The 24,503-nt window shown below is 30.5% G+C and overlaps 2 protein-coding genes across 6 annotated transcripts; both read left to right on the top strand.

The window, feature by feature from the left end:
* On the top strand, nucleotides 1-23,565 carry LOC110606933 (disease resistance protein RPM1). 4 transcript variants are annotated; one of them, XM_021745944.2, is made up of 4 exons: nucleotides 7-873; nucleotides 8,326-8,390; nucleotides 10,500-12,897; nucleotides 23,032-23,564. In XM_021745944.2, the coding sequence occupies exons 3-4, from the start codon at nucleotides 10,548-10,550 to the stop codon at nucleotides 23,460-23,462; spliced, it is 2,781 nt and encodes a 926-aa protein (XP_021601636.1). In that variant the 5' UTR covers nucleotides 7-873; nucleotides 8,326-8,390; nucleotides 10,500-10,547; the 3' UTR covers nucleotides 23,463-23,564. The 4 variants fall into 4 exon arrangements, 3 of the variants coding, with proteins under 3 accessions (XP_021601638.1, XP_021601636.1, XP_021601637.1); XM_021745946.2 differs by lacking the exon at nucleotides 8,326-8,390 and having other exon boundaries at nucleotides 6-873; nucleotides 23,032-23,565; XM_021745945.2 differs by lacking the exons at nucleotides 7-873; nucleotides 8,326-8,390 and adding an exon at nucleotides 9,942-9,989 and having other exon boundaries at nucleotides 23,032-23,565.
* Nucleotides 12,934-17,930, top strand: LOC110606934 (serine/threonine-protein phosphatase 7 long form homolog). Of its 2 annotated transcripts, XR_002486586.2 has the most exons (7): nucleotides 12,934-13,503; nucleotides 14,879-15,725; nucleotides 15,815-15,902; nucleotides 15,978-16,376; nucleotides 16,462-17,207; nucleotides 17,351-17,426; nucleotides 17,789-17,930. XR_002486586.2 is itself a non-coding variant. In XM_021745948.2 (6 exons), the coding sequence occupies exons 1-5, from the start codon at nucleotides 13,278-13,280 to the stop codon at nucleotides 17,203-17,205; spliced, it is 2,304 nt and encodes a 767-aa protein (XP_021601640.2). In that variant the 5' UTR covers nucleotides 12,934-13,277; the 3' UTR covers nucleotides 17,206-17,207; nucleotides 17,351-17,846. The 2 variants fall into 2 exon arrangements, 1 of the variants encoding a protein (XP_021601640.2); XM_021745948.2 differs by having other exon boundaries at nucleotides 17,351-17,846.
* Nucleotides 23,566-24,503: the final 938 nt, after the last annotated feature.

The following is a 24,503-nucleotide window of genomic DNA, read 5'->3' as shown; positions in this document are numbered from 1 at the left end:
GGTGAGACATCAACATGCAAGGCCACCTAAGAGTATTGCCGGCCAGAACCAGAGATGTCTCCACCACCAAAACTCCTACTAAAACCCCAAAGAAAACCCCTCTAATACAGACTGAGCCAAAGGATACAACCATAGAAATGCAAACATAGCAATCTATTAACGGGAGCAGAAGGAGATGAGAGGCTTCAGATTTGAAGGAGGTAGGCATTTCACTATAAAGTCAAATCTAGCTAACCACAGGCTGAAGAGCAAAGGAAAGTTTGCATGCATGACCTTCCCATCCCACTATCAGCCAAAAATGAGCAAGGAACCACCGAGCAACTTTCCATGGAGGGCATCACCGAGCCACGACAAAGTGCCCAGAGTAGAGCCCTTGACTATCTTTAGCCTTAAGAGTCAGCCGAGAAACAATAGAGCGCATGACTCTAAGAATGCTCCAAATTGCCTAAAGATGTAAACCCCACCGCAGTAAAATGAGAAAAATCATTTTCTATCGCGTTGATTTGATCTATTATAATAGTTAAATGGTGTTTTTAAAAAAAAAATTAAAGACTTATATAACTATTGACTCATATTTTAAGGATTAAAGTAGAGTTTTGCCTTTAAATTGCCAGCCACACATTTCAGAGTCACCAGTGGCCTTTAAATTGCCAGCCACACATTTCAGAGTCACCAGTGGACTCACTGTTTATGAAGTCTTCCTCGGTCGATAATGTAATTTGCAAGAACATTCCCTTCTCCACAGCTTCCTTAATATTCCTTTCTCGAGAAAAAAAAAAAAAACCTTCCTTAATATTCCTCCAGACCGGCAGCGATCCTCCTTCTTCTCTCCTAAGGCTTTCCCCTTCTATACGGAATCTGTTAATTTTCACAGTAAGTCCTTTGATTTTGCATAATTTTCTAATCTACTCTTCTATTTATTTTTTTTATAATAGAGTTTTCGTAGTGTATATTTTTAGATCTTACGTTTTTGGATAAGTCGTCTTTCCTAGCTGAAATATTACTTAGAGATGCATTTCAGAATTGGATTATTCACAAATTAATGGAGATCTATTATTATTTGTCTATGTTTTATTTGATCGATGGATAGTATAGATAGTTTTTTTTTTTTTTCTTCTTCTTAAAGATGCATATTTTCTCTAAAAGCTGGACAAATCGATGAATTAAAAAAGAATTTTAAGGAATTGATCGATTAAAAATTTAAAGTAAAATTCTTATGCAATTGTTCCCAGGGGATCTACTAAGAGTTTTTAATGTCATGCTGTGTTTTATTTATTTATTTTAAATAAATAAAAGATTTGACATTTTAATATTGTTTGACTTTTTGATAAAAAAAATTCAAATATTTTTTTCTCCGATCACTTTTAAATATTGATTTAATCATAATAATTATTATAACACCAAAAAGAACTCTATATTGAACACTGAACAGCCCCATACTAATTAGATCTATACATGCTCACTCTACCCTTGTAATTATTTTTTGCAAAATTTAATTTAACTTATTTTCCATTTTTGTTTAAAACAGTAAAGCAAAATTCAATTTAGACTAAAATAAGAAAAAAATTGAATTTGTTTATTTATTTAAAAGGTTAAATTAAAATATTTTAAGAAATTTAGTTTAGAAAAATTGAGTTTTTTTAATCAATAAATTAAAAAATTAAAAAATTAAAAAATTTTGTCACAATTAAAATTGAGTTTAAATTTAATTTTTGAGTTTTTTTTAGAAATAATTTGTAAGTTAATTTAAATAAAAATTAAAAAATAAATAAATCAAACATTTTTAATAGGAGTGTAAATCAACCGACTATTAGTGAGCTATTTTGAAGTTCGATTCGATTAAAATTTGACTGATTTATTTTTTAAATAAGCCAAATTCTTTAGACTCGTTTATTAAATGAACAAAACTTGAATTTAATAATATTTGTTTCGTTAAAATTATGAATGGATTCATTAAGATTCGCAAGCTAATTCATTAAGAAACTTGTGAGTCGACTTGTTAAAAGACTCATGAATTGGTTCATTAAAGGACCGCGAGTTTTAAGTCTCATAAATAAATTTAATAATAGTCTAATTTATAAATTTATTAAAATAAATATTATAAAAAATATATTTATAAAATATAATTATTTATAATTTTATTTTAAATTTGTAAAAAAAAACTACTACTATCACTGCTATGTGCAGGCAAGAATTTAATATATCAGATAAAAATACATTTAACGTAAAATAATAAATACTACTAATAAATATTAAGTAATATCTCTTAAAATTTAAGTAATTTTAAAAATATTCTTTAATTGATAAATTTATAAATATTTTATTTTTAATATTTATTTATATTATTTGTCTTTTTCTTAATTTTTAAATTGTTAAAAATTAAATAAATTTAAATTATATAATCATATATTATTAATTTATATATTTATATCCTTTACTATATAATTTTATTATACAATTGTACTGTTAATTTATATTTCATATCTTTCTACGTAGATACTCTCTTTATATATTTTAAAAAATATTTCTATTAAGTCTCTCTTAATTATTTTTATTATTACTGCTTTCATATATATATATATTTATGATTATTCTCATACTTAATTGTATAAATTAAAATTTTATATAATTTAAATATAAATCGTAGTCGATAAAATTTAAGTATAATATATATATGATTATATAATTTAAGTCGATTATATTTGCATTAATATATTTATTTTATATAATATTTTATATTTATATTATAGGTATTGTATTTTTTATATAATCATATGTTTAAACTAAACTTAAATAATAATATATAAACAATCAAATGATAATTTATTAATAATCTATAATAATATATTATTAAAATTAATATAAAAATATCTATTAATATTAGTAATAAAATTACGCAGTTTTAATTAAAATCATATAAATTAAATAAAAATTCTCTCTCGTGTAAAAGAACATTCATATATAGATTTATATATTTATTATATATATTTTAAATAATTTTATATAAAATTTAATATAAATATTTAGAAAAAAATTATTTAACAAAGTACTATTTCGTCAATCTTATACTAAATGTAATTTATATAATTAATTAAAGATTTTATAAGTAGTACTTGATAAAAAAATAATATTTAAAGTTACAAATAAATAAATATTGAAATATTAAAATATTTTAAATATTTAATATATTATTATATAATATTTTTTTCTAAATAAATTTCAATAAAGATCATTTATTAGGAATCGAATCCAAAACCAAGAAAAAAAGTCGGGATATAATAATTAGGAGTTGTCATTCGGTCGATTCGGTTTAAAATCGAACCGAACTAAAATAATTAAAAATCGAATTGATAAACTTTATAAAAACCGAACCGAATCGAATAAGAGAAATAACTGAATCGAATCGAACCAATTTAGTTCAGTTTGATTCGGTCAGTTCGATCAGTTAAACGATTTTTAAACTTTTCATTAATTTTTTTTTTGTCATTGATTTTTAGTGTTTTAAAATTTGAAATATTTTAATCTTAAATTTTAAAAATAAAAAATTAATAATAATCATAAAATAATATAAAAATTAAAATTTAACATCTCTAATCTACTACAATAATAATATGCTCTACTATTTTACAATTTACACATCATATTCATACAGTATATAAAATATAGTCTATAGTACAATATAAATATAAAGAAGGTTACATAATCCAAAAGTCTAAAATTACATGATTCGAACTACTGAACATTAAACAATAAAAACATCTCCATCTTTGCCATCAAGTTTCTGACCACCATATTCTTCAAATTTGAACTGATATTTCACCTGCAAGCATAAAACATATTAGAATAACTACAAAAAATTATCAAAATCAATTCAATAATAATAAGGAAAACAAGATCTACCTTGAAATCATTCTATTTTATATGAACCATCCAAATTGACGGTATTTTGACTATTTTCATTAGCACTGCTACTTACCTCACAATTTGTAAATTTTAAAAAATAAGAGAAAAATAATTTAATATTTATTAAGCATAAAACATTTAAGCCAATAATAATATAAAAAATTAAATAAGATTCTACATACCTTCTTCAAATCTTTCCATATCTGCTACTTATTCTTCAATGGACTTACGATAATGAGATTTTCTGAGCCAATTTTGTTCACATATTAAAGTTTCAATAACTTTAGGAGTCAAAAAACTCCTAAAAGGGTCAAGTACTCTACCCCGAGTACTATCTCTAGCCATATGGGAAAGGATAGGAAACTTATTATAATTAAGTTTCCACCAAAGTAATATATCAAATTCATTCTTCTCATCCACCATTTAAATACTCTCATTAAGATAGCAATCTAAATCTGACTTATTTTTAGCTTTTTTAATCTCAATTTTATGTTTCAAAAACTACCCAAATTCATCCTTAATCTCTTTTTTGATAATTTATCATCCAAATTTTTAGTTGTAATTGAATGTGTATGACCATAATTTATGTTTGCATTTTCATTAGCAAACATTCTCTTGTATTCATCAAACAACTCATATACAACTGATTTAATTTTATATATTAAATCCAAACCCTTTTCATTCCCATACACAATAGAAAGTGCAAAACCTATAAATTCCATTTTGTATCTAGGATTCATCACAACCGCAAAATAAATAAGTTTGTTCATTTTATTAAAATCCCTCCAATATTTATCAAACTTTGCTTTCATCTTCTCACCCATATTTGCCAAAGTTAGGTCATCACTAATTTTCCACTCTTATAACAAACAATCAATTGAATTAATCTCATAAAAAAAAAAATTGGAAGTGACATATCTAGAACCTGAAATCTTTAATGTAAGATCATAAAAATGAGCCAAGAAATCTACAATTTTTCTAATATAGTCTCAATCCAAACTATCAGGCACACCATCACATTCTTTGCTAGACACAAGATCAAACTTAAAACATAGACCAAAAGTTCTAAATCTATCAAATGCATTTTTTAATTTTTCCGCAGTTCTCAACATCAAATAGGTGGAATTCCACCTAGTGGAAACATTCAAAGATAAATGACATTTACTTTGAATCCCCTCCATCTCACAACATGATTTGAACTTTTGCAATCTAGCAAGAGATTGTCTCACATATCTCACTGCTTCTCTAACCATTTTTACTGCTTCAATATTTTCTTTCAATCCATCAACCATAACCAAATTAATTATGTGGGCAATACATCTCATATGAAGATATTTGCAATTTAAAATCCCAAATCCCCAACCATTGATTTTCTTTTTTAAATATATAATAGTCACATCATTTGAACTAGCATTATCCACAGTCACTGTAAATACTCTCTTAATTTTCCAATTAAGTAAACAACTCTCAACAGCCATGCCAATATCATCACCCTTATGACTTTAAATTGGACAAAAATTAAGAATTTTTTTATGAAGTGTCCAATTATCATCAATGTAGTGTGCAGCGATACACATATAATTAATTCTTTACAATAAAGTCCACGTGTCCGTAGTAATGCAAATTCTCTGACTAGACTTTTGAAAGTAACTCTTCAATTTCTTTCTTTCCTCTAAATATAAGTCATAACAATCTATTGAAACAGTCCAACGGAATGGAATTCAAAACCTAGGCTGTATGCATTCAACCCATTCCTTAAACCCTTCCCCTTCTACAAACATAAATGTCAGCTCATCAATATTTGTCATTTTAGCTAACTTACGTCTAGCCACATCTTGATCAAAATGTCAACTACTTAACGTGCCTAATTGATAATTTTTCCCTCCCTCTTGTGTACTAAAAGAAAGTGGTTGTAAAGACAATTGTGATTGTCTAGTAGTCACACTATGGGGTTTTTTTATGCATGTAGACATGTGATGTCTAAGTGTAGATGTGCCTTTTTTTTTTGGATCACAATAAAACTTCTTTTCACAATAGTTACACTTGCCTTTTTGTGTTTCCATATCATCAGTAAATTTAGTGAAGTGGTCCCACACAGCTGATCTTGGCTTCATACTCTTCCTCTTCATTTTGGAAGTTGCCTCGGCAGCTTCAATGTTGCTTAAAGCAATTGGAGTTTGTGACATATGATTTGATGGTTCTTGTTGATCCATCTGTAAATAAATAAATTATAATATTTTATTTTAGCTTAACAGCCAACTACAATAGACAATAACAACAAATAAGTTAATAATAAAGTAGTAAACTAACCTCTATCCAAAGACTCCTCCTTAGCCTTTTGTCCAACAAAAATGACAATTTCAAATGGAAAAGGAGTTAGAGCAGACCAATTCTCATGCTTTGCTACAGCCACATCAGCACAAATGCCTAATAGCCATAAAAGAAACTATCAGTAGAGAAGAAGGGTGCATAAATGTGTTTGCAATTAGAATAGAGCATTTTTTCCCCAAAATAACAAAACTTGCATAATGAAAAATGAAGTTATTTGTCATAGGTACAGGAAAGTCAAATTAGTAGTGCCTAATAAATGTCATGATACCAGACCAAAAAAATCAACAGACAAGCGACACATTGAATGACAATATTACATGTTAACAACAAAACAGGCAACAAAAGGAAAGGATAATGACTCACTAGTATTAACCAAAAAGAGGGAAAAAAATACTATTCAAAGTCATTACATCATATGCGGATCAGGTAGTTGGGAGATCTATCAAGTCACACACTTCACAGTTCTAAAAAATTGTGCAGAATTAATCATCACTTAATGTCACTACATCTAAGTGCCTCATCAAAGAAAGAAGCACAAACTAAAAGTATGCACTCATTCACTCTCTTAAATAAAAATGGATCAAGTTGATTACCCAGCTATACAGCTAAGCCCCAGTAGCGAGCAAGCCAACATCTCTTCACAACAACTTCCTCTTAGAAGGCACATGAAGCACATCTAATTGATGCTCATACTCTAGGACATCTAATTTCTAATATATATAAAATCAGGACACAACATCACACGGACAACATCATATTTAATGGAACTTGATTTGTAAAAGATGCTGAAATAAGGACACAACACAACATCACACGAACAACAGATCTAGGACATCTAATTGATGCTCATGCTCTAGGATATCTAATTTCTAATATATATAAAATCAGGACACAACATCACAAGGACAACAGATCTAATGGAACTTGATTTTCAAAATATTTACTTATCTTGTACGGTTGCCTCAAGTTCAACAGCACACAGACGACACAACCGACTGAACTGAGGGCTGGAGGCGTGAGAGATGTACGACACAACAGCAACGCGGCAATGCACGACAACGATGTAGATGTACAACATAAGTCACACAACAACACACGACAGCAGCGACGGCCGACGCGACGCTGATGATTACGCGAAGAGAGAGACTAAAGAGCGATGGAGGATTGAGGTGAGGAGGAGTCAGCGTCACTGGGTCATGCAGCCGCAACATACTAGCGAGTTACTCGACGATGGTTAATCAGTCAATGTCGCTGGGAGGAGAGTGGAGGTTGGACGGTGGAAGCGCTGCTGGAAGTGGTGGATGGAGGCACATACACTGTGAGTGTGAGGTGAGGGCAGGCAGAGTGGAATCTGGAATGGGTAGTGTGAATGCGTGATTGTGAACCTCTGTGGGATGTGGCAGATGAGAACGAGATGACTTTTAGATTTAGGGCAAATAAGGAACTATTGAAAATGACGTAGTATTGGTGATTTTGGTTTGGTTTGGTGTAATCGAAATTTTTGAATCTAAAACCGAATCGAACTGAAATCATCGATTTTTTAAAAATTTAAACCCGAACCAAACCGAATAAAAAATAAAACTAAACCAAAATTTCAAAATTAATCAGTTCGGTCAATTATTTCGGTTTAAATCAAATACTGCTCACCCCTAATAGTTATAATCACTGGGCTATAGGCTTATTTTTCCTATCATTGCACCTAATGTTAAATATAACTGTTAAATCTGTCGCTGCACTAAATTACATCCGAAGTTTACGGAGATGAAGAAAAATTTTCTCTTTACTAAGTTTTATTTAAAGTATTTTTAGATTTTTAGTTCAAAATTTATTAAATTAATTAAGTCGAATTTATTAATACCTCGAGTTCAAGCCAGAGTTAATTCATTTAAATGATAAATGAATTTATTATTAATAAAGGTCGAGTTCAAATTTAAATTTTAAAATTTTTTATTAATCGAATTTAAATAACTTAAATTTTGATTCGATTCAGTGCCATTACACACAATTTTCAATAAGGAATTTGACATTCAATCATTTGTATATTACTCTCAAATTGCTTTGACCAATGTTTTGGCATCTTTTCTTGGACAGGCTATTAGTGGAAAGGTTTTCGCTCTTGTTTCTTCTCTCACATAGCCCTCCATCCTTCTTTGAAGGTAAATGAATATATGATTATGTACTTATATGATTTGAATATAATATTATTTGTTTGAATTATAACTTGATTACACAATTTTATGAATGTAATTTGAATTTAATATTTGAATGAAATTAAGTGATAAAGAAATTAAGTCAATACGTCAAGTCCAGAATAATATTAACACATAAAATTGCGCTTAGTTCTTGAGTTTCTTGAATCACACTCCAAATTAAATCATAATCGGAATTTGAAAAACAATACTATCCCTTTAGAATGACAATTTTGGAAAAAATTTAAAAAAATTAATTTTTAATTAAATTTTGTGTTTGACAAAATTAAGAAGATAAAAATTTAACTCTTTAGAAGTCTCGTAAGAATTGATTTTACATTAAAAATAAACCTTATCAAAATTATTAATATTTTGTAAGAAATGGTTTCATTTTAAAACTATTTATATTAAAATTATTTAATTAGTTTTTGAAAACTTTATTTTTTTATTTTATTTATTTTAATTTCAATTTTTTTAATTACTAATATTTAATGCATTTATAATTGATATTAAGAAATTTATTATATTATTTTTTTCACTTAAAAAAAGTGTAAATCTTAATTTATATTTTTTTAATGATAAAAAATTATGTAGTGTAAATTTTAAATATTGTAAAAATATTAATAATGGTGTTTAAAAAATATTTTCAATATGAAAGAATATTTTTTATTTATAAAAGAAATATTTATATTTAGTTAAAAACAATAAAAATAATGAAGAAAATAAATCAATTTAAATTTATTATTAATTTATTTAAAATAAATGAACTACATTATATTATCTTAAATTTATTTTAAATAAAGAGATTTTTTTCATGAATTAAAATGAATTGAATTATATTTTCTTACTACAGCTTTCAAATAAAAGCTATAGAAATTAATCTGAATTAACTTTTCATATAATACTATAGCAATTAAATTGAACTGATTTAATATTATTGAATTTTATTGTTATTTTTAATTAATTTTATTTTTTTCATTAATATCACCTATGATCGATAAAAAAAAATCACTTTACAAAGAATTTAAAGTAAAATATAATTATTTTGTAAAATTTAATTTATTTTTGTAACAAAGTACTCAATACTTTGTTTTTAACAAATTGACTACAGAAGTCAATAAAAGAATCATTGGATATTGCTATTATTAACAAGTACTCTACATTTTTATAGATCTATTAAAATATTTTTATCTTTTCTCATATCTATTAAAACGTTCTTATCGTTTTTTTCTGTCAATGAAATAGTTTCTCCTCTTCCTCCTCAAAAAAGAAGAAGAAAAAGAAGAAGATGATGATGAAGGAGAAAAAGAAGAAAAAAGAAGAAAAAGAAAAAGAAGAAGGAGAAGAAGAAGATGATGATGAAGAAGAAAAAGAAGAAGAAAAAAAATCGCCTCCTCCTCCTTAAAAAAGAAGAATAAAAAGAAAAATCGAAGAAGAATTGAAGTAGAATTAAAGAAGAAGAAGAAAAAGAATAATCAAAGAAGAAGAAAATGAATAATCAAAGAAGAAGAAGAGGAAGAAGAATCGATGAGAAGGAAGAGGAGGAGGATGAGGAAAAGAAGAGGGGTAATTTGGTCTTTTACTATATTTTTAATGGCAAAAGTAGACGAAATGACTATTTTGTTGACGGAGAGAAAAGATAAGGATATTTTAATAGGTTTTTGAAAATGTAGGAACCGATTTGTTAATAATAGCAATATTCAGGGACTAAATTATAAATCTTCCATTTAATTATATAAATTATGAAAAAAAAAACTCACACTAAATAGGATACGCATCTAATAATAGGTAATACGATCTTATATTTCAATCAATTTGTGAATCTGAAAACATGAGGAATATTTTTTTTTTTTCTACTTTGTTCTTATTTATCTTATTTTTCCCTCCATGATGACAACCACGTATAGTAAAATCTTATTATCTATTTCATTTAATTTTTAAAATAGTAAATATTAATTAATCCGTAAAGTTTTTGGAATTTAATGAAAAAAGCGATAAACGTAATATTGTTGCTTTATATTTATTTATTTATTTATTTTTATGGTTATGGACTAATAATATTGGTGTTAAATGCAGTGGCGTAATTAGGGAAGAGTCGAAAATAGGTGAACATAGTAGGCCAAGATGGTCTCAATGGCAGTTGACCATGTGATTGAAACCATAGTGTCTGCTCTTCAAAAGGAAGCAACATTGTTAGTAGGCATCAAATATGAACTTGATGAAATCAGGAAAGAACTTGTAAGCATGAAATCTTTCCTACAGGATGCTGCGAGAAAGCAAGTTATGTCAAAAGGAGAGGAGACATGGGTTGCAGAGGTGAGGGACATCGCACACCAAATAGAAGACCTCATTGATGAGTACATGTATTACGTGTATCGGAAACAATATTCCACAGTCGTCCATCGAATTTTTCGTACTCCAAAATCTCTATTGGAGAAGCACAAGATTGCCTCCAAGCTACGACAGATCAATAAAAACATCATAGGCATGGATGAGAGAAGAAAAAGATTTGGAAATGATCGTATAGAAGGTTCCAATGACCACTATGATTCGCCATTGTACCCAAGGGATTTAGCAGTTTTTGTGAAAGAAGATGATGTTGTAGGGTTTGTAGATGAAAGTCGGTTGTTGAAAACATGGTTAATGGACAACAAAAAGCATCAAACACTTATTGCAGTGGTTGGAATGGGAGGATCTGGTAAGACAACTATAATTGCTAAGACCTACAACAATGAAACTGTGAAATCCTATTTTGACTGCTATGCATGGATTACTGTCTCTCAGACATATACGAGAGATGATTTGCTCAGAAAGTTAATCAAAGAATGCCACGGATCAAGGAAGGAACAAGTCCCTAATGATTTGTGTTCAAAGGGCTTCAAAGACCTCGTAGAATTTCTTATGGGTTATTTGAAGCACAAAGCATACTTAGTTGTCTTGGATGATGTGTGGGATATAAGTTTATGGGAAAACATAAAGGCATCACTTCCCAATAATCAATTTGGAAGTCGGATCATATTTACAACTCGAAATGCAGATGTGGGATCTTTTTCTTCTGATGTTAGAACTCACAAGCTCACTATTAACCCGTTGAAGAAGGAAGAAGCTTGGGATCTTTTTTGCATGAAGGCATTCTTACATTATCCTGATAAATCTTGTCCAAAAGAGCTTAAACCTCTGGCATTAGAACTGGTGAAAAAATGCGATGGACTTCCTCTTGCAATTGTGGCTTTGGGTGGTCTCATGTGTTCCAAAAAGTCAACGAGTGAGTGGAGTAGTGTTCGTGACAACTTGAATTGGCAACTAAACAATAATCCAAGGCTAGAAATAGTCAAGAGCATTTTGTTGCTTAGTTTCAATTACTTGCCATCCCCACTTGAGTATTGTTTCTTGTATTGTTGCCTTTTCCCAGAAGACTATAAAGTTCGACGAAAAAGGGTCATTAGACTGTGGATAGCGGAAGGATTTGTTCAAAATGTTGAAAGAGCTACACCACTTGAAGTGGCAGAAAGCTATTTCATGGAACTCACACTCCGGAGCATGCTTCAAGTTGAAAGCCGAAATGCATGTGGGAGACCAAATGCTTGTAAGATGCATGATCTTTTGCGTGAAATTGGCATATCAATATTGGAGAGAGAGAAGTTTGGTGTTGTATATGATGGAAAAGTAAAGATTAACGAATACCAACTTCATCAAGCTCGCCGCATATCTATCCAAACAAATGATGGGGACCTTCAATTGTCTGGCAATATGTCATATCTTCGTTCACTACTTGTGTTTGTGGATTGTTCTGTATCTTTCTCGAAAACATCATTGTCAAACTTGAAATTAATGAGGTCTTTAGATTTGGAAAATGTCGCAATTGATGTATTACCAGAAGAGTTGGGGACTCTATTCAACTTAAGGTACTTGAACTTGAGAGGAACTCAGGTGGCAAAACTTCCCAAATCTATCAGAAAACTCGGAAATCTTGAGAGTTTAGACATTAGAGAAACAAATGTAAAAGAACTTCCGAGTGAAGTAGCTGAGTTGCAGAACTTGTATCATCTAACTATGTTGAGCAAGAAGATTGCAAATACGGACTTCGGAGATTTTCTATTATGTAGTGGAGTGCAAGTACCATTTGAAATTAGCAAATTGAAGAAACTGCAAGTCTTGTACTATATTGAAGCCAAAAGCAATATAATAAGACAACTACGGAGTATGACCCAACTAAGAAGAATGGGCATTTCAAATTTGAGGGAAGCAGATGAACATGACCTGTGCTCTTCAATCCAGAACTTGAAACTACTACGAACCTTGCGTCTCTGTGTAAATAATGAAGCAGAGTTCCTTCCAATGGATGCATTGGAAACTCCCCCACCCCAACTTCAAAACCTTAGTTTAGGCGGAAAACTGAAAAGGGTACCACATTGGTTTCACTCACTTCAAAACCTAACAGTGTTATGGTTGCATTGGTCTAGACTGAAGGAAGATGAGCAATTTTTCAAATCATGTATAATATAAAAAATATTTTTAAAATCATGCAGGATCCGAAAATATTTTCGGATCCTGTGTGTCAACGCTGATAGTTCGCCAGTCATATTGGCGAACCCAGAAGTTCGCCATCAATAATGACGAACTTCATGATGTTCGCCACTATGAGTGGCGAACATAACTTGTTCGGCACCATGGGTGCCGAACAAGTGGAACCGTGCCACATGAGCAGAGCAATCTGCTCGCGTGGCTGCAGCGTGGCATGTTCGGCAATAATGGTGCCGAACATGCATAATTCAATGATTCGTCAGAGATTCCTGACGAAGCATTGACCGCGAAAAGAGTTCGGCACTGATAGTGCCGAACTCTTTTCTGTGCATGCAGAGCCACGCGGCTCTGCATGCACAGTCCTGGACAGAGGAGACTTTGGCTTTAAAGCCGAAGTCTCGCTCTTCTTCTTTCTCTTTCCCCCTTGAAAATTTTTATCCTCCTTCTCCTCTGCGCAGCTCTCTTCTCTCGCTCCATCGCCGGAAGCCTTCATCTTCAGCAAATCTTCTTCTCCAGCAAATCTTCTTCTCCAGCACAAGCGATCTCTTTCCACCAGGTTTTTATTGATCTTATTTTTTATTGATCTTGTTTTTTTTTTAAATATGTATATATAATTTTTTCACTTAATATATAAAAATAAAAACAAAAAATAAAATATTAAATTATGATAAAATAAAAAGAAGTTGTTATATAATTATTAGAAATTATTTTTAGAAAAGCAAAAAATAAAAGCCAAAAATATTATTAATATAAGTGGTTATATAAATATTAAAAATTTAAATAAAGTTAAATTTAATAAATTAAATAGTTAATTTTTTTAATGAGTTAATATTATAGTTATAATAATATTTGTTATAAATATAATAAATTAATTTTATATTTAAGTTATTATAAATTTTGTTAAATATATAATAAAATTAAAGATTTTTAAAATAAATAATAATTAAGAAAATTAAAAGAAATAATTTTTTTAATAAATATAATAAATTTATTATTAAAAATTTTTCATCCGTAATAATGTTTTATTGTTTTATTCTTGTAATATAATAATAAATAAATTATATATTATTAATTTTATGTAATGTTGAAGTTTTTTAAATATTTTATAATAAATAATAAAATTTAATATTTTTTTTAAATATTATAGTATTATTTTTGAAAATATTTCATCTGTAATAATGTTTTATTATTTTGAAATTAATATTTATTTTATTTTTATATCATATTAATAAATAAATTATATAATAGTAATTTTATTATATGTTTCAGTTTATGTAAATATTTTCGAAAATCAAATAAAGTTTAAGATTTTTTAAAAAGTATAATTTCAAAGAAAAAAATATGAAATTTTTTTAAGAATATATATATATATATTTTTTAAATTATGTAATCCGATAGATTTTTTTATTGTTTAAATATAATTTTTTTTGTATTATAATATTATGTATATTGATTAGAAATAATTTTAATTTATGTTTAAGTTATTTTAAATAATTGTTAATATGTAATGAAATTTAATTTTGCTAAATGAATATAATTAAAAATGTAATAAAATTTAATAATTTTTTTAATTGTAAACTCAAAATATTAGAAAAATATTATGTATTGTTTTATTTTTAAATTTGTAATGTGCTGTTAAATTTAGACTTAGTTATGAATGAAATTATGTTGTGATTTTAGGATGAAATATTGGTGTGATGGAATATTTATTGAGATTTTTAATAGAATATTTATTATGATTTTTGGATAGAATATTTTTGAAGTGGTTGTATTTGTTGTGATTTTATGGTATAATATGTGTAGAATATGTATGTTATTGTAGTGTTAAATTATATACATTTATTTAGTGAGTAAATGATGTTTGAATATTGTTTAATTGGTGAATGTGTATTAGTATAACATTTTTTTGTGGTGTGAATTTGTATAATTAGATATGGAAGAAAGGCGCAACCGTCGTGACAGACGCGATTATATTTTACCTGGTCCCAATGATCCATCGTTGCTATATGGACAAGCCGAACATAGGTCTGAGGCTATATGGCAACAAAATATAGAAAGTGGGGCAATAGGTTGTAGAAGAACGGGTACAGTTTTACATTTGGGTGAAATACCAGATCAAATAATACCTTATCTACGACAGTCGGGTTTTTATGGTGTAATCCGGTTAGGTTTTTTTGCATTAGATTGGCACTTAATTACGGCTCTTGTTGAGAGGTGGCGACCAGAGACGCATACATTTATGTTTCCTGAAGGAGAAATGACTATAACCCTTCAGGATGTGGGGCTAATAACCGGGTTGCCTGTCAATGGTGCAGCTGTTACAGGCCGATCACGCCACCATTGGCCTTCAGTTTGTGAGGCGTTATTAGGTGTCGTTCCACCTAATAATGCCATTAGAGGGTGTTATTTGAAACTAAGTTGGCTTGCTGAGGAATTTAGTCAACTTCCCGATGATGCTGATGAGGAAGTTGTTCATAGGTTTGCAAGAGCATACATGATGAGAGTGATTGGATCCATATTTGGTGATACATCTGCGTCGCGGGTGAACTTAATGTTTCTACCTTTGTTAGCCGATCTTGAGGACGCTGGTAATTATAGCTGGGGTGGGGCATGTCTGGCATGGTTGTATAGACAGTTATGTAAGGCGACAAATCCTGAAGTTATGCAAATGTCTGGTCCCTTATTTATAGTTCAGATATGGGCATGGGACCGGATCACAGCGGTATCGCCGGCACTGTCAGACAGAGCACCACATCATGATGCTCCACTAGGCAGCAGGTATGTGATATTATGTAATCGTTAAATTTTATTTCATATTTAATATTAAATATTTAAATAAATATTTGCTAATATAAATTGTTGTGCAGGTGGAGTAATGCCAGACATGTTACGGAGGTAGTCACCCACGTGCTCGTGGAGCTGCGATATCAGCTTGATAGATTATTACCCGAGCAGGTACTAATATTAATAAATGAACTAATATTCTGAACCTACATTAATTATTGCATAACAATTAAATGTTCATTGCAGGTACTTTGGGAGCCGTACAGTGATGGCCTGATTCAGTCGCTGCCCGAATACTGTCGCCAAGGACGGGACATTTGGAGGGCTGTTGTCCCACTTATCTGCTTCCATATTGTGGAGTGGCATCAGCCGGATCGTGTCATGCGACAGTTTGGGATGCAGCAGCATATTCCTGCTGAACCTCATCAGTCTGCTGCACTACACGATGTGGATTTGCGTAAAAGCGACACGAACTGGGCAGAAGTCCACTCTCATTGGATCGCGCGCTGGAACACACGGGATACAAGAATAGTCACTGGCCCGCCAGCAACAGAGCCACTCCATTTCCATTCAGAGTATATGGAGTGGTACCGTAGGGTGTCCAGACGCTGGATTTCAGTGAAAGGAGCGGCAATGGGAACCGGGGTAAAAAATAATTGATTTTGATTTGTCATTTTCAACATTAATAACTGCATATTCTAAAATATGTAATTTCTTCTATGTTGTGCAGGAGGATGGTCTGGAGCACATGTACGCTATTGCTACAAACCCGACCACGGGGAGTATGACAGCTATGTGTGACCTCATACAGTCTGTTTCATTCTGTATGATGGAAGAGAGGCGGCAAACACAACTGCCAGCTCCACATCGAGCACCTGCTGCACCGTCCAACATGGATGACCCAGATAACCCGCCTATTCCCGATTCTGTGGCACGTGGTAGTCGGGGTAGGGCTGGTGGATATGGTAGGGGCCGAAGAAGGGGTCACATCCATGCTGAACAAGGTGATAGGGATGTGAATCCAGTGCCTCCCCCTATGGAGTATCATCGGTCGCAATCATTCCACGAAGATCAACCCAGTTCATCTAACGTGCCCATCTCATCTCATGTGCCTTCTATGTTTAATCCCGGTGCTTATGGTGTCCCGTACACGCCAATGGGATCAGTGTTTCCTGCATTTGCGCCCGAGCCTATGCATGCACCATCGTCTTCGAGACAGTTTCATATGTCAGGCGGAAGTGCACAAAATATTTTTTCGGGATATAACGCTGGATTAGGATATGGCCCGAGTGGTGTCGGTCAGTTTAGACATTCAGATCCTTCTGCTGCTGTCGTGCAAGATCTAGACGTAAACGCACCGGCACAGGAAGAACTTGATCCTGAACAGTTATTGGCACCAGGACCATGGCGAGGTCGCTTACGGGCTCCACATGAGAGGAGACATCGAGGCTGTGGTACTGGTGGTCATCACTGACTGTGAGTTGAATATGTATAAAATAATTTATTTTAGTTAAATTATTTGCATTACGATTAGTTTAATTTCTTGCTGTGTTATTAGTTGAGCCTATTGTAAGATATTGATTGAGTGTTACGATTCACTTTTATTCTGGGAAATGCAGGTGATAATTATACATGATAGGTTTTTCTGGGGAACTAGAGGAAGGTGCTTTTGAGTTCGTTCTAGATGTCAAAATGGTGCGTGAGATTATTTCTATTGATTTAATTATGTGTTCAGATTGTGTTATTTATGTAATTATTGTATTGATTTTGTGTTGTATAAAATATTGTGTTGAGATTGTGTTGAGATTGTGTTGATGTAAGAATAGGTGTATGAAATAAGGTTGAAGTTTATAGAAGTGTGCTATTTCTATTCACAGGTGGAAATAAACCCATATTTCAGGGGAAATTCTGCCGGATTTTTGGTATAAGAAGAAAAAGGGAATTGAATTACATTTAAAAATGAAATGAACAATAAACATATTCTCATAATTGAGCATGATTTAAATGCTACCAATTATACCATGTGATTACTACTTCATTTTGTGTTGCTTCTGTAGGTTTCTGGTGTTTACTCAACAGATGATCTTGGCGTGAAGTTGGAAATGACTGCTGATAATAGAATGAGTTTGAGTTGTAATCATATGCTTAATAATAATTTATGTTATGTTAAATGTTTTAATGCTTTTCAATTAATGGTTGCAAACTCTAGTAATTATTTATTAGTCATATAAAAAATTTTGTTGATTGAAAATGTGTTGATATAATACATTGTGTTGATCTATAAATTAAACTTTGATTAAAATTAATTTAAATTTATAAATTAACTTAATTTAAATATATAAATAAAATTAATTTAAATGTATAAATAAAATTATAATAAATGGTAAAAAATTAATTTTAATTTATTAAAATTATAAGTTTAGAATATAAGCTTAAAGCTTTTGCTTTTTTTGAGTTAAATGAGACAGTTTGGGTACATTTTGGTAGGAGAAATTTGTTCTATCATTCAATATTTACTAGTCGTTTCAAATTATGGAAGACTATTCAAAATTTAATTTAATTATTTAAAATCATATGCCACTAGTATTCACAATGTTACTATAATTTAATTAACTATAAAATATGGAAGATTTTACTAAAAAATTAAACAAATATAAAAATAATTCCGCATATTATTCTAGTAGTTAATGCTAACTATAATCGGCAAATAAATCAGTTTTTAACCCAAAAGGAACATATTTATATATTTAATTGAATTCTTTACAATATCTATCTACTTGGTGCCCCACCCATACATGTTTTCTTATTGTGCCCTACCCTGCCACATATTGAGCAATGGACTCTGGATGTTTCATTTATTTTGTTTGACCTCCAGTCCATCTCATTACGTATTCGAGAAGATCTCGGACGTCCCTTCTTTCTGATCCTAGAAATGTCAGGCACATGAGGAAGTCCATCTGTTGGAGGCCAATAGTCAGGGTGTCCAAGAGGGTGGAATGTGTACGCGTAACATTGCATGGTACGATCTAATTTATAATACTCAGATATAAACTGTTCGTAGTCAATTGAATGGGACATGCATGCGGCAATTGCATGTGAACATGGTATCCTCATCTCCTGAAATTTACCACATGTGCATGTTTGATCCATGAGTTTGACCACTTGTTTTTGCCTACCATTTGCTGTAATTATTTCACAAACCATGGTCTGACTGTTGAACCGTCTAACTCTATGTCCATTGGCTTTAATGGCATTAGCACGCAGAGTTTCACTGCAAGACTGAGTGAAAACATAGCCCTTACTTTGTTGCTCCAAAAAAGTTGTCCTCCGCGTATCAAAATAATGAACACATTGGAAAAATATTTTTTCCACCATTGCCGTTATAGGCAACGCTCTAAATCCTTTCATCATGCCATTCAGAGATTCAACCATATTTGTTGTCATCACGCCATACCTCTGTCCACCATCGTGTGATCTTGTCCACTTCTCTAAATTTGTCTTCATTGCCCAATCGTATGATTCAGGATGCACCTCCCGAATATTATTCATTGCTTCGTAAAACTTTCTTTTCTGATTTTCATTCGCTGATATAAAGGACAAGTTCATAAAATTAAAATTAGCATAAGTAAGATGTGACATTAAATTTTTAAAATTATGCATAATTTGTATTGAAGCATGAAACATACCTGCCTTGCGCAACGCTTCCTTTATTGCTGCATTTTTGAATGTCTTATTATAATTACTCAAAAAATGCCTTATGCAATAACGATGATGACCAGCTGGAGGTTGCCACCAGTCTTTCTGCATCGCCTTCAAAATACCAGCATGTCGATCTGAAATTACACACAAATCTTCTCGGTTGGTTACAAAGATCCTTAAGCAATCCATAAACCATGACCAATTGTCCCCGTCCTCCTTATCCACAATGGCAAAAGCTAATGGAAATAGTTGATTATTTCCATCAAGTGCGGTTGCACACAGTATACACCCGGTGTATTTTCCGTATAAGAATGTCCCATCGATTGAGATAACAGGTCGGCAATGTTTAAATCCCTCAATCGATTGCTTAAAAGCCCAAAACATACGGTCAAATACACGACACATTGGATTTAATCGTTCATTTATCCAATGTGGATTATCTTCAATCATGTATACTGTTTCTGGGTTAAAGTGATGAAGAGCAGTCATGAATCTACGCAAACGACTGTATGATTCATCCCAACCCCCATAAAGCCTTGCAATTGCCTTCTGCTTAGCTTTCCATGTTTTCTGATAAGACGGCTCGTATCCATATTTATCCCGCACTTCAGCTTGTAGGGCAGCAATTTTTATATCGGGCTGCTGTTCAATTAATGCAAAGATAAATGAACAAATAAAATTTTCATCCAATTGGCTATGGTTTTTTGTCACCTGAGGATTCGTACATGTGTGTGGTCCACTGTATCTCGTAATCTTCCATACATCCTCTCCTTCTTTCTTGGATGCTCGAAGCCTCCATGCACACCCACTGTCTTTGTCTTTACACTTTATGGAATAAGTCTTCTCTCTTGTTTCATGATAACAAAATTGATGATGATGTCTCAGATGATATTCTTTTGCAGCCGCAGCCACTGCATCTCTCGAAGAAAATATCATCCCAACTGAAAACTCTTTAGAAGGATCCCAAAAGGAACGACCTTCTGGCCTATCATAAGGATCTACCCTCAGCAAATCGAAGTCTATTTCTGCATATGGGGGGGGATGAACAACAGGCACAATAGGATTAGAAAATTGTGTGTTGTAATATCGAGACTCACTCCCACGATCCTCCTGACCATTGTCATCATCATCATCCTCAGTAGACATCCATGAATCATCGTCATCGTCATCATCATCTTCGTCCTCATCCTCGTTCTCATTCTGTACTGTATCAGATAAATTAATTGATGGCCCTGCAAGACTATCAGATAAACCATAATCATGAACAACATTTTGTTCTTCACATGGTTCATCATTTGATTCCACAGCAGTTCCAGATGGACCAATATCAGCATCGTCATTTGTAGTATCAACATAACGAAGTATCTTAACATATATTTCAATACCAGGTATACCACCAATTAGATATAAGTAATTAAACATACTAGATATATCATCTTCACCCCATATCTCCATACATTCAAATTTCAAGGATCCATCAACAATTATAGGCTTTCTAAAACTAATTGTCTCTATAAATTCATTACTCCCGGATATTCCAATTGCACGAGCAATTTTACCAACAAGTTGATTAAAACTTATCTGTTTACCCATTGGAATAATCTTTGAAAAACCTCCTTCATAATCGTAATCATTACAACTATTTATAATATTACCATCCCAATGAATATTAGCATATGCAGGAACCGCCATTTCTCTGATAAAAAAAAAAAAATTCATTTTACCACCATTTACTATATATATATAAAAAAATAAAAATTTAGAATATAAAATATTTATAACTTACCTGCGTTTCTTCTTTTGTAGTCGAATCGATAAGAGTAGAAATAAAATTTTTGTGAAATTTATAGAGGGAAAGAAATAATTTATAGAATGAAATTTATTGAGATATAATGCAGATTTAAAATAAATTATAAAGTGATGGATGGAGTAATTTATAGGGAGATTGAAAATAAAAGTGATTAGAAATGAAAAATGAGAGTGATTGGAATGGATGGCGTATTTTATAGAGAAATCAAAAATAAAAGTGATCGGAAATGAAAAATGAGAGTGATTGGAAATGGGATGATGTATAGAGCGCCGGAGGGGGAATTTATAGGCGGGGAGTTCGGCACTAACCCTGCCGAAGTAGGGTCACGGACCGTAAAATCACGTGCATGCACCAGCGTGCAATAATGCCGTACATGCATGCGTGCTGGTACATGCATGCCTCTCTGCTTTTTTTTTCTTGGGGGGCCACGTACGGCCCTGCATGCACTAGTAAGCTCTTCTGCCGAAGAGCTTTCTTCTTGAATAAAAAATAGAACGCTTTATTAAAATAGTTTTAAAAATAAAAAACAAAATAATTTTAAAATTAAAATTGGAACGCTTTATTAAAATAATTTTAAAATAAAATATAAAATAATTTTAAAATAAAAAATAAAACGTATTAAATATTTTCAAAAATTAAAACATTATATTTTTAAATAACCATTAAATTTTATTATTTCTTAATTTATATTTATTTAAAAATTTTTAAATTTTATTATTAACAGTCAAATAAATTTTATTTTCGTAGAATATTTAAATTTAGAAATTATTTTAATTTCAAATATATAAATTCATTAAATAATAAATTAGAAAATTTATATTTATAAATTATAATAATAATATTAATATATTTTAATTAATATTAAAAGATAATTTTAATTTATTATAATATTTTATTAATTTTTGTAAATTTTTTTGAATATATATTTATTTTATACATATTTTTTTCAGGCTACAGAAATTTATTCGGCAGTAGTTATGCCAAACAATTTCCTATGCCCCATAGTTAAAAAATTCTTTTATCATTTTGTTTTGTTTTATATTTTATTTTTATTTAAAATATATGATAGTTAAAAAATATATAATTTTAAATATATAAAAATTAATATTATTATTTTTTAATTGATAGCAATAAATAAATTTTAATTTTTTAATATATTTTATTAATTTAATTTTTTACATTTATAATTAATTTAATTTTTTAAATTTATAATTATTTTAGATATTTTATTTTCATGCTTCAGAAATTTTCCTGTAGCATGTCACGCCTGCATGCACCTAAGCCAATGCACGTGCATGCATACAGGGCCTGCAGGGCCGTGCAAGCCATCTTTACTCAGCTAAAGATAAAGGGTTCGGCACTTATAGTGCCGAACAGTTTCTTCGGTCAAAATCTCATCAGAGATTCCTGACGAAGCCTTGATCCTATCTCTGACGAGGCCTTGATCCTCGTGCGTGTTCGGCACCTTGGGTGCCGAACATGCCACGCCTGCAGCTCCCTCGTGTGTATTCGGCACCCTGCAGCCACGGGAGAGCCACGGGAGCAGCTTCGTTGCTTCGGTGGCACAAATGAGGCTTGTTCGGCACTCATATTGCCGAACAAGCGTAGTTCGGCACCCATGGTGCCGAACTTTTCATTCTTCGGCAACATAAGTGCCGAACAAGAATGTTCGCCAGTATGACTGGCGAACTATCAGCGTTGACACACAGGATCCGAAAATATTTTCGGATCCTGCATGATTTTAAAAATATTTTTTATATTATACATGATTTGAAAAATTGCTCAAGGAAGATCTACTCCCTCAAGTTGCCGCACTACCTAATTTGGGATGTCTTTATCTAATTAATTCCTTCGTGGGAGAAAGTCTACATTTCTACAGTGGCTTTGATAAGCTTAAAGAGTTATTGTTGGTTAATTTTCCTCAGCTGAAAGGAATAATTATAGAGAAGGGAGTTATGCCAGATATTCAAAAATTGTGGATCGATTCTTGCTTTGCGTTAAATGCAGTGCCTCAAGGTATTGAATTCCTTATCAATCTTCAAACTTTGTGGTTATCAAACTTTTCTTCAAGGCTTATAGATGTAGAAAGCATAGATCATTCAAAGTTGCAACACATCCCAAATGTCAAGATCATGGAGCATAGAGGTGAGCTTCCACAAACACAAACACATAAAATTCTAATCAAAGAAAGTCTGTGTCCTTATTCTAACAATTTAAAGTAACATCTTAGACTGAGCATAAAAACTGTAATGAAGGATTCTATGTGGGGTTTTCTGATTTCTAATAAATTCAGCTTAGTACGCTGAAAGAATAAGTTTATTTATATTAACTATTCGTTTGTCTGCACCTTATATAGATTTTAAATTTTTTAAATTATTATTATATTTATTATATTTTAATTATTTATATTTATTAATTTTTTATAATTATTTAAATTAAATAAAATTTTAGTTTGATGATATTTTATATAATTTTCTATATCAAATTTTTTGTCACAACTCACATAAGAGAAGATGAACTTGTGATAATTTTTATTAAACCCATTTTAAAATACACTCATTTTTTGTGTTTTAATTTTTTTATTATAATGTAAAATTAAAAAGTATCACTTTAATAATTTTTATAATAATTTTAATCAATTATATATATTTATTCTATATAATTATTCACATCGAAAAAATATATAATATTTATTAATTAGATTATATAGATATATTTTTAAAAAATTGTCAAATTAATAAACAACATTGTGAGATAGTTTATTTTTTATTCTAATAAAAAATAAATTACTAAAATTATATTTATAAAAATTGGATAAACACCACATAACAAGATATTTGAACAATAAAAGAAAATCACTTTCACCCATATTTATATAGCAATTATTTCATAACAACAGATTATGTAAAAAGTTTATACTCACAATGTTGTTTATTAATTTGACAATTTTTAAAAAATATATCTATATAATCTAATTAACAAATATTATATATTTTTTCGATGTGAATAATTATATAGAATTAAAATTATTATAAAATTATTAAAGTGATACTTTTTAATTTTACATTATAATAAAAAAATTAAAACACAAAAAATGAGTGTATTTTAAAATGGGTTTAATAAAAATTATCACAAGTTCATCTTCTCTTATGTGAGTTGTGACAAAAAATTTGACATAAAAAATTATATTAAAAATCATTAAACTAAAATTTTATTCATTCATGCAGATAAAAGTATAGTTAATATAAATAAACGCATTCCAT

The sequence above is a fragment of the Manihot esculenta genome, chromosome 18 (assembly GCF_001659605.2).
Source record: "Manihot esculenta cultivar AM560-2 chromosome 18, M.esculenta_v8, whole genome shotgun sequence".
In the NCBI taxonomy this organism is placed as follows: Eukaryota; Viridiplantae; Streptophyta; class Magnoliopsida; order Malpighiales; family Euphorbiaceae; genus Manihot; species Manihot esculenta.
The sequence above is the reverse complement of the archived record's forward strand: the minus strand, read 5'-3'. Positions and strand labels throughout refer to the sequence as shown.

Bases quoted from the DNA above. Each gene is read 5' to 3' on its own strand.
- LOC110606934 (XM_021745948.2), top strand. From the start codon at position 13,278: ATGCAGAGCCACGCGGCTCTGCATGCACAGTCCTGGACAGAGGAGACT. The intron at 15,903-15,977 runs GTACTAATATTA...TGTTCATTGCAG, and splicing joins ATAGATTATTACCCGAGCAG to GTACTTTGGGAGCCGTACAG. The intron at 16,377-16,461 runs GTAAAAAATAAT...TATGTTGTGCAG, and splicing joins GAGCGGCAATGGGAACCGGG to GAGGATGGTCTGGAGCACAT.
- LOC110606933 (XM_021745946.2), top strand. From the start codon at position 10,548: ATGGTCTCAATGGCAGTTGACCATGTGATTGAAACCATAGTGTCTGCT. The intron at 12,898-23,031 runs ATGAGCAATTTT...TGCTCAAGGAAG, and splicing joins TTGGTCTAGACTGAAGGAAG to ATCTACTCCCTCAAGTTGCC.